The 15,893-nt window shown below is 40.6% G+C and overlaps 1 protein-coding gene across 2 annotated transcripts; it reads right to left on the reverse strand.

The window, feature by feature from the left end:
* Positions 1 to 6,534: 6,534 nt before the first annotated feature.
* On the reverse strand, positions 6,535 to 13,095 carry LOC101068653 (polycomb group RING finger protein 5-B). 2 transcript variants are annotated; one of them, XM_011617560.2, is made up of 10 exons: positions 12,894 to 13,095; positions 12,707 to 12,772; positions 11,554 to 12,115; positions 11,018 to 11,114; positions 10,793 to 10,848; positions 9,739 to 9,798; positions 8,861 to 9,030; positions 8,669 to 8,767; positions 8,348 to 8,437; positions 6,535 to 7,409 (listed from the first exon to the last, which is right to left on the reverse strand). In XM_011617560.2, exons 3-10 carry the CDS (start codon positions 11,705 to 11,707, stop codon positions 7,362 to 7,364), a joined length of 774 nt encoding a protein of 257 aa, XP_011615862.1. In that variant the 5' UTR covers positions 11,708 to 12,115; positions 12,707 to 12,772; positions 12,894 to 13,095; the 3' UTR covers positions 6,535 to 7,361. The 2 variants fall into 2 exon arrangements, with proteins under 2 accessions (XP_011615862.1, XP_029688421.1); XM_029832561.1 differs by having other exon boundaries at positions 11,554 to 13,095.
* Positions 13,096 to 15,893: the final 2,798 nt, after the last annotated feature.

Raw genomic sequence — 15,893 nt, forward strand, 5'->3', positions numbered from 1 at the left:
GGCTCAACAACCCCATACATTGACTCAATGACTTTGAATGAATTTTTGTTAGGGGTCGTGGAACATGGGACCAGCTCCATACCCTCCACAGGGTGCTTGAAGGTTTGTGGGAGTTTGCCCCACCAGTCAACACTTTTTGATCTGTAAAAGGCATTTGCCTGTGTCCCTCAGGGAGGGGTGCTCCACAAGTATCAAATCAAATCAAATCAATCTTTATTTATATAGCGTCTTATACAATCAAAATTGTTTCAAGGCGCTTTCCAGAATCCCAGGGCCTAACCCCAGACAAGCAACAGTGGCAAGGAAAAACTCCCCTTTAACAGGAAGAAACCTTGAGCAGGACCAGGCTCATGTAGGGGGACCCTCCTGCTGATGGCCGGCTGGGTAAAGAGAGAGGAGAAGGGGGAGGACAGGTAGAAGATAGGATAGGTAGGAGAGGAGAGGAGAGGAGAGGGGAGGGGTAGAAGAGAGGAGAAGTAGAGTGAAGGGGAGGTAGAGGAGAGGAGAAAGGAGGAGGAGGGGAAAGAGGAGAGGAAGGGAGAGGAGAGGAGAGGAGAGGAGAGGAGAGGAGAGGAGAGGAGAGGCACAGAGCACAGAAACACACACAAAAAATATGATATACAATCACTTCAGCGGGGCCGGAGGTCATTATGCAGCTCCGAGGGCGGCGATACCTGTAAATAAATAGAGGTGGAGGGGGGGGGGGAGAAGCAGAAAAACTACACAAGAACTAGTCTGCTTGATGAGGAGAGGAAAGGAGAGGAGAGGAGAGGAAACCATGACCCAGTGGAGTGACAGAGGCCTGTCAGGTGATCACGTTTCCGGACCCCAGCAGCCTTGGCCTATAACAGCATAACTAAGATGTGACCTAACGATTAGACGACCCCCTAAGTATGATAATTTGTCTGTCTATGATAGTAACTGGAACTACTGAATTAGTAACAATAAGCTTTTTCAAAGAGGTAGGTTTTGAGTCTGATCTTAAAAGTAGCGATGGAGTCAGCCTCCCGTACCTGGACAGGGAGCTGGTTCCATAGCAGGGGGGCCTGGTAGCTAAATGCTCGGCCCCCCATTCTACTCCTAGAAACTCTGGGAACCACAAGTAGACCAGCATTCTGAGAGCGGAGCGGTCTATTGGGCTGATAAGGTATCACTAGCTCCTCCAGGTAGGATGGAGCTAGGCCTCTGAGGACCTTGTAGGTCAAAAGAAGGGTTTTAAAAATTATTCTAAATTTAACGGGCAGCCAATGAAGCGACGCCAGTACAGGAGTTATGTGATCTCTTTTGTCAATACCTGTCAGAACTCTGGCTGCAGCATTTTGGATCAACTGGAGGCTTCTTAAAGAGTTGTTTGGACACCCTGATAATAAAGAATTACAATAGTCCAGCCTGGAAGTAACAAAAGCATGAATTAACTTTTCAGCATCATGCCGCATCAATAGTTACCTAATCTTTGTGATGTTCCTCAGGTGAAAAAAGGCACTTCTCGAGACTAATTTAATGTGTGAGTTGAAGGAGAGAATTTGATCAAAAGTTACTCCTAGATTCCTCACAGAGAGACTAGATGTTAATGAGATACCATCTAGAGTGATCATGTGATCTAATCTATCCCTGAGAGGTTCAGGACCAAACACCATGACCTCAGTTTTTCCTGGGTTAAGGAGGAGGAAATTTGAAGACATCCAGGACTTTATGTCTTTAAGACAGGTCTGGAGCTTCACTAACTTCTCTGTCTCCTCGGGTTTCATGGATAAGTAGAGCTGAGTGTCATCAGCATAACAATGAAAATGTATCCCATGCTGCCGAATAATGTTCCCTAAGGGAAGCATGTACAATGTGAAGAGGATTGGTCCGAGTACAGAACCTTGAGGAACTCCATGGCTAACCCTACTGTATGAGGAGGGAACACCATGGACATAAGCAAACTGGTATCTATCAGATAAGTATGATCTAAACCAGTCTAGTGCTGTCCCTTTAATCCTAATCACATGTTCCAGTCTATGTAACAGGATGCTGTGATCAACTGTATCAAAAGCAGCACTGAGGTCCAGCAGAACCAGCATAGAGACCAGTCCATGATCGGAAGCTATGAGAAGATCATTAGTGACTTTAAGAAGTGCTATTTCTGTGCTGTGGTGAGCTCTAAAGCCTGACTGAAACATCTCAAACAGGCTGTTCCTCTGCAGGTGCTCCAGTAACTGAGTCACCACCACCTTCTCTAGAACTTTAGAGATAAAAGGAAGGTTGGATATTGGCCTATAATTTGCTAACACATCAGGATCCAGTGATGGTTTTTTAAGCAACGGCTTAATCACTGCCACCTTGTAGGACCGGGGTACATAACCTGTCACTAAAGAACCATTGATCTGGTCCAGGATAGAACTGCCTATCAGTGGTAGAACATCCTTCAACAGGTGTGTTGGGATGGGATCTAAAAGACACGTGGTGGTCTTGGATTTCTGAATTAGCGATGACGCCTCAGAAAAATGTATAGGGCTGAAGGAGTTTAAGGGCTCGTTGGAGAACCTGTATATTCCCACAGTCGGCACATCTGGTGATGGTCCAGTTGTTGGGATAGCCTGGTTAGCTTTCTCTCTGATAGCTAGAACTTTATCAGTGAAGAAGCTCATGAAGTCTTCACCACTAAGGGAAGAAGGGATACGTGGATCTAAAACACTGTGACTCTTAGTTAATTTGGCCACAGTGCTGAAAAGAAACCTGGGGTTGCTCTTATTTTCCTCAATCAAAGAAGAAAAATAAGCTGTTCTAGCCTCGCGAAGGGCCTTTTTGTAACCTAATAGAAAGTCTTTCCAGGCTACATGATAGCTGTCTATTTTACAAGAATGCCACTTCCTTTCCAGTCTTCGCACTTTCTGCTTGAGGGTCCTGATATGTGAATTATACCAGGGGGCACACCTCCTCTGATTTACTATTTTCTTTTTCAGGGGGGCAACAGAATCAAGTGTGATTCTCAGTGAGGTTGCTGCACCTTCAGCAACAGAGTCAACCTCAGCAGGGCTAAGATTGTAGTGATTGATCCCTGGGGAAACGCACAGTGGTCCTGGGATTAGCACAGGGATCACTTTCTTAAACTTAGCTACAGCATTATCTGAAAGACATCTGCTATAGTAAGACTTTGTTCTGAGCATAGAAGAATCCTTAATCATAAATGTGAAAGTGATCAAAGAATGGTCTGACAGGAGTGGGTTCTGAGGGAACACTGACACATGTTCTACCTCAACACCATAAGTCAGGACTAGATCTAGGGTGTGGTTAAAGCTATGAGTTGGTTGGTTTATCTGCTTGAGAAAACCAACTGACTCAAGTAATGAAATGAAGCCATTTCTAAAGCTGTCATTTACAACGTCTACATGGATATTAAAGTCTCCAATGATAATGACTTTGTCCGTTCTAAGGACCAAGTCAGATAAGAAATCAGAACTCAGACAGGAACTCTGAATGTGGACCAGCAGGGGGCCGATATACAACTACAAACAGAAGTGGCTTTTCTGTCCTCCAGTTCTGATGAGTGATGCCAAGAGTCAGGCTTTCAAATGAACTGAAGCCATGTTTTGGTCTGGGATTAATTAATAACTTGGAGTGATAGATTGCTGCCACTCCCCCTCCTCGACCAGTAACACGTGGAATATGATAATTAAGATGGGTAGAAGGAGTAGATTCATTTAAGCTCACATACTCCTCCTCCTGAAGCCAGGTCTCAGTAAGACAAAATAAATCAATGTGATGATCCGCTATCAGGTCGTGTACTAACAGGGATTTACACAAAAGAGATCTAATATTTAACAGTCCACACTTAATTGTGATATTAGTTTCTCCACCTTGTGCTTCAGTATTAATTTTAATAAGATTTTGGTGATTGACCGCTCCCCTGCTCTGTGCTTGGTGAACTTTTAACCGTGGAACAGAGACTACCTCTATGGTGTTAAATATGTTATTGTTGGTGGATGAAGGTTCTAAGGAAGCAGCAGAGAGGTGTGTAAGACTACAACTCTGCATCCTGGTCTGGACCCTGGATTGTCAGGTCACTTTGGGTCTAATAAAATTAGCCAGATTACTAGAAATGAGAGAAGCACCATCTCTTGTGGGATGGACACCGTCTCTCCTAATCAGACCAGGTTTTCCCCAAAAGGTGCTCCAATTGTCTATAAAGGCCACCTGGTTTTCGGGGCACCACCGTGACAGCCAGCGACGAAGCGACGACATGCCGCTAAACATCTCATCGCTGGCCAGATTGGGGAGGGGACCAGAGAATGCTACGGAGTCCGACATCGGTTTTGCGTAGTTACACACCGACTCCAAGTATGGGGGCCATAGCCCTCTGCTATGGGTTGTTCAGTCTCTGGACGACGGGAGTAGGAGCTTGGTTTGAATGTTGGACTTTAGCAAGGATGCCCTTTGTCACTGGTTCTGTTCTGTTCTGTGGAGCCCTTGAACGAGCAGGAAAAAGTGTCTCAATGAGGTTCTCTTCCCATTAGGTTGAGGGAGCAGCCCTAACAAAGCTAGTCCAGAAAACTGAGATGGTTCTTCAAAAACACCAGCTCTTTATTAACACTGACCATGCAGTCTCTTCATTCATAGAATCATCGTCATTCTCCATCACACCCGGACGAGAAAACACAGTCATCAAAGTCCTAATGCAGCCACACATAGCCTACAAAAATTACAAAATTAACATGGCAACAAAGATTAAAATGAAGCCCACACATGACTGCTGTCAGGAAACAGTCAGAGTGTGTGCTTCAAAACAAACAACTAGCAACAGGAGTCAGGTTACCATGAAAAACATGACAACTCTCCAACGCTGGCAGACAGGTGTTCTGTCCTTAAATAGGACGGACATTGCTGGCAGGTGTGTCCACCTGCAGCACCAGCTGTAGATGCTTATTGGCTCTTCCACACCACCTGCAGGAAAACAACAGGAAACAACACATGACTGGGAACCCTGGACCCCAACAATATATTTGTTGATTCATATTGTGGCACAGGCATTGATAATGCACAAATACGTTTCACAGTGTAAATTGGTGGGATTAGAAGACCTGAAGGTGCCTGGCTCAGACACAGTGCAGAAAGATATACAGTCTGAAAGTGTGAGCAATGAAAGCATCCTTTTTACTTGGCTCTCTGAGTCTATTGCTGAAGTAGCTGCTTAACCTCCCCCACTAAGTCTCTGATGCAGAAGGAATTACAGAAAATCATGATTTAATGTGATCTATGGCCTAACTGCAACTGCTAACTGTATTAAGGACAACTGGTTATTACTTTTATTTCACAAGTGCCTAAGTCTAATAAAATACATAAAAAATAATTGTTATTATAATGATTACAAAGAGAAGTAGCCAAATGTAATATACAGCCTTTTTTAATGCAACCCTTACCTTCACAAAACTTTCCTTAAATGCCGTTATGGAAATTCTGCAAGTTGTGGAACTCACAAACAGGAGACTCAGATGACTTGTGTTGAATGAAGTTTAGTGATCAGAAGTGTACCAACACAGCAACATTTTAGATGATTCCTCACTGAGAAAACATCATCCACCAACCAGGTGACTGAAGCACCAAATGTGTTAATGGCTCTTGAAGACTACAAGTACCTGGAACTCCCAAAAAGTGAGCTAGAACTTATGAAGCCTCTTGGATGTGAGGTGAAACATCTTCAAGAAACTCAAATTGTCCAGTTGCTATGATACAACTACCAGGATTACCGTGACCTGGATGATAGAGAACCTTCACAGACATACCAACAAAGCAACAATTCATGCATGCAGTGCCAGCACCAATTCTGATGAGACATTTGTACCAAGAAGTATACAGTATAAGGCAAATGGAAGGTCATTGGCTTGCGTCAACCATGCATGGTGCCAGCCATTCGGTCTTTTACTATCCCAAACATAAGATGCTAACCTTGGACACAACAGAATCATGTAGCCTGTTTGTCCCTTCAGCATTGTTTTGTCTCTGGAAAAAAATAAAACTAAGATATGGTCACTGAGAGCTCATAAGTTACTTCAGGACACCAATTGAGAATAAAGGTCAATCTACAGTACAATTTAGAATTTAGAGAGAAGTAATAATTTTCCTTCACAAACATGTTTTTTTACTGTTTTGTCTGCTCAAGCTGTTTATCCTAACCCTCTTTCAGTCATCTTCACAAATAAATATCCACTTTATCTTAACACTAAATAACCTTTGATATTCGTTCTCTGTATGAGCAGCACATTCTGAAGGTTGTCACTCGAGTCCATAACTTGAGTCATGTCATTGTCATACCTGACACTTCTGGCATGTGAAATTCTCATGTGACTTTAAGAAAATAAATACTTTAAGTGGTAATACTTAGGCAGTGTGACCTGAAATAAAAATTGAGCAATATCCAGATGGTGCAGAAAAGGCTGTGAAATTGTTTCAAAATGAAGGCCTTCATATTTTTGTTTCTGTTTAACAAAAACTGGCAATCAGTGAAACATGTTTATGGCATATGTAGATAAAACCTACAGTAATGAAAAAAATGACTAAAAGCGTAAAGTTTTTATTTGTAACATATTTAAGTTCGCTTTTCACAAGAGTCTCCATAAAAAAAACAGAAGTGTGATAGTATTTCTTAAGAACTCCTGGAAAAGATTTTGAACATTTTAAGGCACATTTTAGCTATTTTAACACATATTATGGTTGTGATAACCCCGTTCCTTCCTCCACACTGAAGTCAAGCGGCACAAGGAGATTCCTTTACCTTCAGGGCTGAGGCCAGAGCTGCGGCATTGGGGGCACTCACTTTAAATCTACTCTTGTTGTGTTTTGCAGACATCATAAACATTACCCACAAACCTCTGCTGTCTGTCACATGTAAAAACAGTGAAAATGAAAGAAGTTTAGTGGGTCATAAACATAATCATCAGTTGTTTCTATTTGTTCAATTTTGCTCATTGGAGCGATGTAACATCAGCCATCCCTGTTAAAATTCAAGCAAATTTAAAAAATGTTCTGAACTATTTGTTTTATTTTTATGAGAATAAAACATGAAAACAATTATCAACAGTAGCAATAAAAAAATCAATATTTAATCTACTGAATAAAGAGACAGGCAGAAAATATGCTCAACTCCATCCATCAGGGTTTTAGGCACAGAAACATACATTAAAAATATCACATGTTGTAGCATATATTATTCTATATAACATAAAACATTTCAACATAATTTCTTGACTTTATTACCTGCTGTACAAAAATACATTTCTATACTGCACATTGATACAGTTCATGACATCATATGTCCAAATACTGTATAGGTTCTATATGTCTTCCATACATATGTGTGTGTGAGAGTGTGTGAGAGGGAGGCTTTAACCAAAGTCAATCCTTGGACGGTACTCCAGGACCATCGGATATGTCTGAAACAGAAACAAATGCATTTTTAGATACAATAAAACAGTGGTGTGTTCAGTGCTGACCAATGTAACTTCAGGGTTTACAACAGCCATGCAACTCTGACCTTAAGACCGATTCCTGTAACTTCCTAACCTGTATGCACCTGACAACACGTGCTAACCCTATATGCTGGGCATCACCCTCCCTTTCTTTATCTGCATAGATGATGAGGAAAATAAAGCTGGACTTATGCTTCTAATGTAGGAATGACATGACACCTTCCACTGGAAACTCTATTTATTCTTCATTACGTTACTCAGAAGAATTTACTGGTGCAACAACAGCACTCACCATGGGTTTTACTGGTATCAGGAGCCAGAATAAAGAAAGTCAATGCAGCTGATTTGTGCAAGATCTGAACAGGCATCTATGATAATCACTGTTGTCCAGGGCTACAATCTCATCAAGCATGTTCTTGGCTTCTCCTCCCAGCTGGACATGCCAGGAACACCTTACCAGAAGACGATCAAGAAAGTTCTTGACCTAAACCACCTCAGCTGTAGAAGAGCGATGGCTCTATTCTGCACTCTTCTCTGAAGACAGTTCACAGCACCACCTAACCCCACATCCCATCTACCCAGGATGATGCACTATTTCTGTACACTTTGAAATGGGCATTTTCCTGTTTTTCCACAATGAAGTTTCATGGCTTGATAATAATGACAATTTGGGAGGGACTATCAATTTAAAAACATTCCTAATAATAATTTTTTTTGTTATTTTCTCTTTGTGAGGACACCCAACCCTATCCCCACTCTAACCTGAACCTGCAAAACTTTAACCTTAGTTATGAGGACCAGACTAATTATAATCGCTTTTCACAAAAATTTTCTAATCTAATGGCGCGTGCAGCTTGTACAAGAACACACACAAAAGGAGGAGGTTCTGTTGATAGCCATACATTGTCTCTGTGAAGCCTCCAGCGAGTCATGTAGATGAACTCCAGAGTGTGATCTCTGCCCATGATCTCTCCGTTACACAGAACATCCAACTGTGCAAAAATCAGGAGACTTGATATTAGCACACCGCCAAAAGAAAAATATAAAATGAAAGAAAACCCTGACAGTGATGAGGATGATGATGCTGGACACAAATTTTAGATCAACATGTAAACAATTAACTCAAGACATCCTGAAAAACTGTTTGATTGTTAACTTTAATGAAACAACATCTGACCTTAAGAAACGTTCACTCTTGATCGGAAAATGTTGGGTTTTTTTACCTCATATGAGCTGGGAAGTTTCAGTTTCAGACTCAGAAATTTCTTTATGGTTCCCACAGTAACCCTGCTGGAGCAGCGGATAAACCTCTTCATCAAATCCTAAACAAACACATTTGATTGAGTCACATCCAGCAGCTGAAAGTGATGTTTTCAGTTTTATCACATCTGAATGGACAAATACTGAAGACACACCGTGACGCTGCTCTCGCCTGACTGTCCCGTATTATGTAGACAGTCTAGACAGATTGCGATCTGAGGGTCGCTGCGGTGGTAGTCTTTGTCACCTCCATTGTCACAATCATCACCGTCCCGACCAACTACCCTGACTTCAGGTAGCACAAACTTGTGGAAAGTTAAACTTTCTACAAACAAAATCCAGACACAGGATGAGGGATGACGCCTTACAAAAATGTGCTAATATAAACACAGTTTGTTAAAGGATTAGGGTTGCCTGTAATTGTCCCAGAAAGAGACCCAGAAGGAAAATGAAGGTAACACAAGGAAACATGAAAAAATAGTGAGAGATTAACATAGATCCAGGAGAGATGTCACATCTACATTGTCCAATAGATGTTAGCAGTGTCACATTTGAGCCATAAAAAGGAAATGACATTTTTGTGAGAGGGACGGTGATAATCTACTCAGCCGCATGATACTGCACACGCAAAGAACAAAGACATATTTAATGTATGTCTACAGAAAAGAAAATATAAATAAAAAATGTAAATTTAAAATATACGCAATAAAAGATAATAAATACAAAAACAATATATGAATATAATTATTGATACGTATAAATAATAAAAATATAAATAGCATAGAATAACTACAAGCCACTGCTATAAAACTGAGACCATGAAGCAGTGGCACATTTTTGGAGGAAACTCAGATCTGAAACATGTGGCATACATCTACAACTGATCATGGGTCATCTAGACGATAAGAGATTTGTGGGAATGGAATCACCATGATTAGAATAGAACAACAAATAAACAGTACACTTTTCACACCAGTAGTTACAGAAGAAAATTTTTTATATTTGTCATATTCACAGGACATGAAGAGTCTACCTTGGCTGTTTGCTTTAGGCTGGTTCTGCCTCCAGAAGTCAAGTTCATCCTGTTCTTCTTCTGTTCATATTAACAACAAATAAAACCACTGGAATGAACAATAGGACAATTTTCCCTAATGCAACAAATAAAGGTTTCAAACACATAAGCAACAGGCAGATTTCTGACCATTAAAAAACATTACAAAAACTGGTTGTTCTAGGCCTCTTCCTTCCTTATCCAGAACTGTGGAAGTGGGTAAGGTGGCTAAAGTCACAATATGTTCCCATGAAACACCTCTCCACACAGAACACAACGGATGCCTCATCTAATACAATCTGATTCCCTGGGAGCGAGAATAGCACATCCATTTTGTTTGTAGAGAAGACAACTCTTCTTGCCTGCCATTGGTGCTTTCATCACACTCTGCAGCCTGATATTTCTGTTTTTGTACCTGGAGGATTTCATGTCCTCTGTGGTTCTTCAGCTGACTTCTGGTGCAAACTGCAATGTCAATGCTAGTTTGGGTGTACTGCATGATGATGAACATACTCCAAACAATCAGAACAAGTCTGATTGCACAAAACTGCACAAAAGTGCTGCGGCTGCAATTCCTTTACAGGTCTGGGAGTCAGTAATCCATTTAAGAATGGCAGAGACAATTCCCATAGTTGCACACCATTTTAATATAATGTGAATTTAAAAATGTTGGAATTTTCAAAAGCTGAAACAAAAAGAGCACATGGATGCAGATTTCTAGTAAATGAAAATAAATCAATAACTTGGTGGCATCCATAAACAACCTTGAAATAATCCCAGATTAAACCCACCAATGCAATGACGAGAGGAATGGATAGATCTGTAAACTGGGATCTCGGGAGCAGAGCTCAGGCTAAAGTATAAGAAATTTAATATTGCTTCCTCTTGTGAATTTGCTGTTTAGAGGTGAGACAACATTGGTGATTGGTGGGGATTTTCCAGAATTCACAATGAGAGCTTCCATGTATGTAAAATGGAAGCCTGTAAACATGTGCAGATACCTATCGTATTGTTGCACAATTTAAAGTAAACTCACTCTCTCGAAGTCCTGGTACCAGCTTGAAAATGATTTCTTCCAGAGTGTTGTCCAACCTAAAAGAGGAACAAAACACATCAGAAAAAAGAGCTAACCCTAACTAACCCTGATCCAATGATGAAGAGGACCTTGTTTTTTAAAAGCTGCTATACAACATCTAATATTTATGATAATAATCACAATACTACTATCACTCCTACTACTAATAAAAATAGTAAGTCATACCTGAGCATCTCCAGTGGATTAGTCTCGTGAACCTGAATTCCACATTTTGGACAGTCGTTACTGTCTTCAAAGTGTTGCACGATACAGCTTTTACAGACTGGGAAAGGCGCAAACACAGGTTACTGAAGTATTATTAGCATCTTTGGTAAAAAAAAAGAAAAAAAAAAGACATTTGGCTTTGAGCACATCATTGTACATCTCATTTAGTCTGAAAAGCTGCTTAAGATTTTTCATCCAACTGAAAGGATTTAGCAATATCAGTTAACATTGGTACCAGCTAGACAGTCACCAAGCATAATCTATCTTTCAAAAATGTAATTCCAATATGTTTGAATTTCTAATGATACATTTTTTTTTTTACACATTAGAAACCAATTTTTAGTCAATAAAATTGAAAGTGAATTGAAGTGGGCAATGAAATGTCTAGACTTTCAGTTGTTTATCTGAAGAATAAAATGGTTTTATTAATGACAGCAGGATGTGAGCCCAAACCATTATTAGAAAAATGCTTATGAATATTGATGTATTTCACTCACAGGTGTGCAGGCACTCGGTGACTGTGGTTGGTTTAATCAGGTAGCCTCGACACAGGTAACAGGTGATGAAATGATTAAAGTCTCTCACTAAGTGCTTCCTTCCTGTAGCAGCCATTTCTTGAGCTAGTACTTGTCTTATGATGTAGCCAAGCATAAGCAGCAAGCAACAGTTCTGGCTCCTGTCTAATCAATGAGGATCGATCACCAATTGTTATATAATGTTTATAAGTGGTGGCTAAAGGCTAATGCTAGTCCAATTAGTTTGACAAAAACTTGAAAGAAAGATTCAATTGCGTGAAATCTTTCTCCATCCTCGGACCATATTAGTTTGTCCTTTTTTCAATTTACAGTCTAACAAAATAAACTTTGTCCAATATGTCTGATCCTACTTGTAAATCATTCCCAGAAATCATCTCACTTCCCTCTCTGTGCTAGCGCATTAAAAATCATAATAGGTCTGAGGTCAGATGTAGACAGTAAATGCTGTTCATTACTGTGGCACCACGGCTGCTGGTGTTATTGCTAGTGTGGACATGCTGTTACTTCACATGACTTCTCACACCTGAAGTACAGAAAAGAGTCAAAGTCATAAAAATGTACAAAAAAACGAATAAATCCTGGACAAAAGTGTCTAAAATTGAAATCCATTTACATCTAAATGTTTCTTTTTTAAAAAAAAAAAAGAAAATACTGCTGATCTGCAAAATATTGGAAAACAAGCCCCTAATCTGATAGAAACACGCCGTTATTTCCTGATGAATTCCAACAATGTTTTTATTCACCTGTTTCTAACAGGACAATCTGCACTACTGGCTGCGCACGTCTTGGAAATGACGTCACCAACTATATGCTACGGTGAAACACCGAACCCATGTGCGTGCGATTTGTCACGAAAATCTCAAGTGCGCAGTTTCTAAGCATACGCGCGCGCACGCGTCGATTAGAAACGTCACTGTTACGTCACGTGTAAAAAAAAACATGTCAATGGACGCCTCAAGCACATTACAGCATAATGTAGCGTACAGTGTCAAGCTCGCGAGCGTAGACGCAGATGGTTGGTGTGACACACCCGCACAAATACGCGCATTCCGACGTTAAAAGTTTCAGAGCTTCCTGTTTGGGCCTTTAAAACGACATCGTGGCTAAAACCTACCAGCATTCCCGCATGTTTCTGCGCGTGCAAAGTCACGCACAAACTGCCGTCGGAAGAGGCGGGGGGCTGAAGTGAGAGAGAAGGGTCGAGAAAAGGGGGAACGGGGGGAGGTGTGAGCAGCGTCAAAGTTTGGCTGGAACGTGACGCGGATGAATCCGCAAAAAATAACTAGAAGCAGACGCCTCACCTCCGGCCGCAATTAATTGCTCATACGCCGAGTTAGGACCGTCGAGGCCCAGTAGGGACGCCCATCAAGTGCCTCGAGACCCCTCAGAGTCGTACGGTTTATCCCGAAGCGAGACGCTGAACTGCTCGGTTCGGTCTGGAACTGGCCCCCCGCGCTCCCCTCCAACGGATCCGTCCGACAGTCAGAAGCAGACGCGCATCCGAGAGCGGCGGTGGGCGGGGCCGAAAAACTGAAAGTGATTGTGTAATTGTGACACAAACACACGCAGTTTGTATACATAGGGGGTTATTCTAAATAACTATTTTATATAACGCGCGCGCGCTCACACACACACAGACAGACAGACAGACAGACAGACAGACAGACAGACAGACAGATAGATAGATAGAATTAGTAAATGCAGAATTAATAACTTGTAAGATACTTTTAAGGGGCACAACAATTCACTCAAAGATATTTTTTAAATCATTTATTAATTTGTCACTACATACTAGAAATGTGACTAACCAAGCCAATGTTTTGGCAGGCAGCAGGAAGAATTTGTTTTTATTGTTTTTGATCAACAGTACTTTTTCCTGGCAGAGGGAAGAGGTCTAAATGGTTTGGCTCTCCAGAGATGTTACTGGCCCTCTTTCTCACCCTGAACTGGTATAAGTCCTGGCTGTCCTGGCTGCCCTGGCTGATTGGTCCAAAACATTTTCTCTGCAGTCCTGATTGTCGTTGCAGTCTTCTCCTGTTCAGATTTGAATCACAGCCTAGCCAGACAATGATAGCAGTGAAGAGCACAGACTGAACTATTGCAGAGTAGAAGTTCTAAGGGAAGGCCAAAATAATTGTGGATTTAATTATTTAAGGGATATTGGGGAAAGCAGCAAATGTTATGGAAATGTGAAAGATGTCAGTGAACACAGGTGTCAACCAGTCAACACATGTAAGCACTATGTCCTAGGACACCATCTGGTCCAGCTGCTTTCCTTCAAGTGATACTTTGCAGACAGCTCACCCACATATAATGAGCATGTCCCGGGACACCATCTGGTCTGGCTGCTTTCCTTCAAGTGATACTTTGCAGGCAGTAATTTCTCACTCCACTTTATAGATTAATTCCAGTTTGGCAGCAATCATTTGAAATACTCATAACCTCAACAACATAAATTAAGAATTACAACCAGAACTAAACTGTCACCTCCTTTATTGTTTTGGATTGATTTTAAGATGTAATTTACTAAGTTTATGGCAGTATTGTCTTGAGGAATTTATTTACCAAACCAATAATTAATTATCATTATTTTTTGGAAGGAAAAAATGAAATCTAATAAAAGACATCTTCAGATGTGTGATATTTTGATTTACATGATTCTTTCCTCCATTTCTTTTACTTTTAAATCAATTTAATATTTAGGATGATGCAGTTTCTGGTTTCTCAATGTTACATCTGTGATAGATTATTCTTGTTCTTAATTGCTTCCTGTGACTGGGGTGGTGGGAATGTGAATCTTAATCTTAGGATTCATTTAATTTAAATTTCAACCTGATCTCTTTAAACAAAGCACTGATTCCAGTAAGTGAAACCTTATCTGGTCTTGCCTGCCAACATGTCAAACATCAACATTGGTGGTGGCTTTAGACTGCCTTCTTCTTTTAAAGTTCTGCTGATGAACAACACGTCAGAGTGAGAGATTATCTGACAAACACTTGCATGCTCATAAACAATTCTGAGGCACTGTAATCAAACCCCTCCTCAAATGAGAGCGGTCACTGGTTGAAGGATTTACACAGCTAATAATAAACTAAACATGATATATTTCCACAGAAGGAATTCTGCATGGGGTCTATTTATATTAAAAGAATTCAGTGATGTATCCATGTAAGCTTTGTCACCAAACCAGCCTTAGACTACCGGCAGACATATAAAGGAGCTGTCCCCTTCACATTTAGAATATGAAGAGGGAGGGGTTAGGTCCATTCTTTCATTTAGTCTGACTGTCTGTCCCCTAGGTCCCAACTCCAACCAATAACATCATCCACATGGTTTATTTCAGATTCACAGCACTAAAAGAAAAGAGGATATATTTAAAATGATAATACCATCAGCCATTCATTTTTATGCTGATGAGCTCAACATTTACAGGCAAGTTCACCTGCACCTAAAATTTAAATAAACTAGTATGTTAAAAAAGTAGGGCTTTAATTTTGTATTGATTTTTATCACTCCTACAGTTTGTGCCATTTATCCAACTTTCCTTTTAAATTTCATATTTATTCTAAACTCATTAACAGGTGCCAAATTGTATACTTCAAGCAGTATTTACAAAGACTTTTTAATAATATTGTTTCAGGTAAAAAGGCTGATTCCAATTATTATTATTAAATCTACAACAATTTGAAAACACATCTTTTGTTTTGTAGAAAGGGCTAGAAGCCAGACAACTGCCATAAGTGCAACAGTACTCACATCTTTGGTTGCCTACAGTATAAACTATGTTAAATTCTACTAATGTATCGTATTTTCACGACCATAAAGCGCACTGTATTAAAAGGCGCAGTCTCAGTTATGGGTGCTATTTCTGTATTTAGAACATACACAAGGTATTATTAGGCGCATGCTGAAACATACAGTAAAAAATGACAACGGAAGTAAAACCGTGAGTTACGGCACATTTATTAAACAAAATATTCATTCTTCCGCCACAAAACCATCAAAGTTTTCATCTTCTGTATCTGAATTAAACAGCTGCACTATTTCAATGTCCAACATCCCGAATTCCTCTTCTTAATCATCTGAATCGGACTCACCGACCGGTTCCGGTTCAGCGTTGATTTTGTGAAAGCTCTTCCAATACATGAAGACGGTATCATAGCCCATGCATCTACAATCCACTCGCATATGGTGGCATAACTTGCCCGCCGCTGCCTCATAGTCTTTGCGAAGGAGTGTTCGCCTTCCGTCATCCAGCGCTCTGTCCGTTTCCGTGGCAGCCGAGAACCGCGGTGAACGAC

Source organism: Takifugu rubripes, unplaced genomic scaffold (genome assembly GCF_901000725.2).
Source record: "Takifugu rubripes unplaced genomic scaffold, fTakRub1.2, whole genome shotgun sequence".
NCBI lineage: Eukaryota > Metazoa > Chordata > Actinopteri > Tetraodontiformes > Tetraodontidae > Takifugu > Takifugu rubripes.

Excerpts from the sequence above, each read along its gene's own strand:
- LOC101068653 (XM_011617560.2), bottom strand. The coding sequence starts at position 11,707 with ATGCTTGGCTACATCATAAGACAAGTACTAGCTCAAGAAATGGCTGCT. Across the intron at positions 11,115-11,553 it reads CACCGAGTGCCTGCACACCT|TCTGTAAAAGCTGTATCGTG; the intron begins GTGAGTGAAATA and ends CGCCTTTCCCAG. Across the intron at positions 7,410-8,347 it reads GGAGGCTTCACAGAGACAAT|ACATATCCGATGGTCCTGGA; the intron begins GTATGGCTATCA and ends TTTCTGTTTCAG.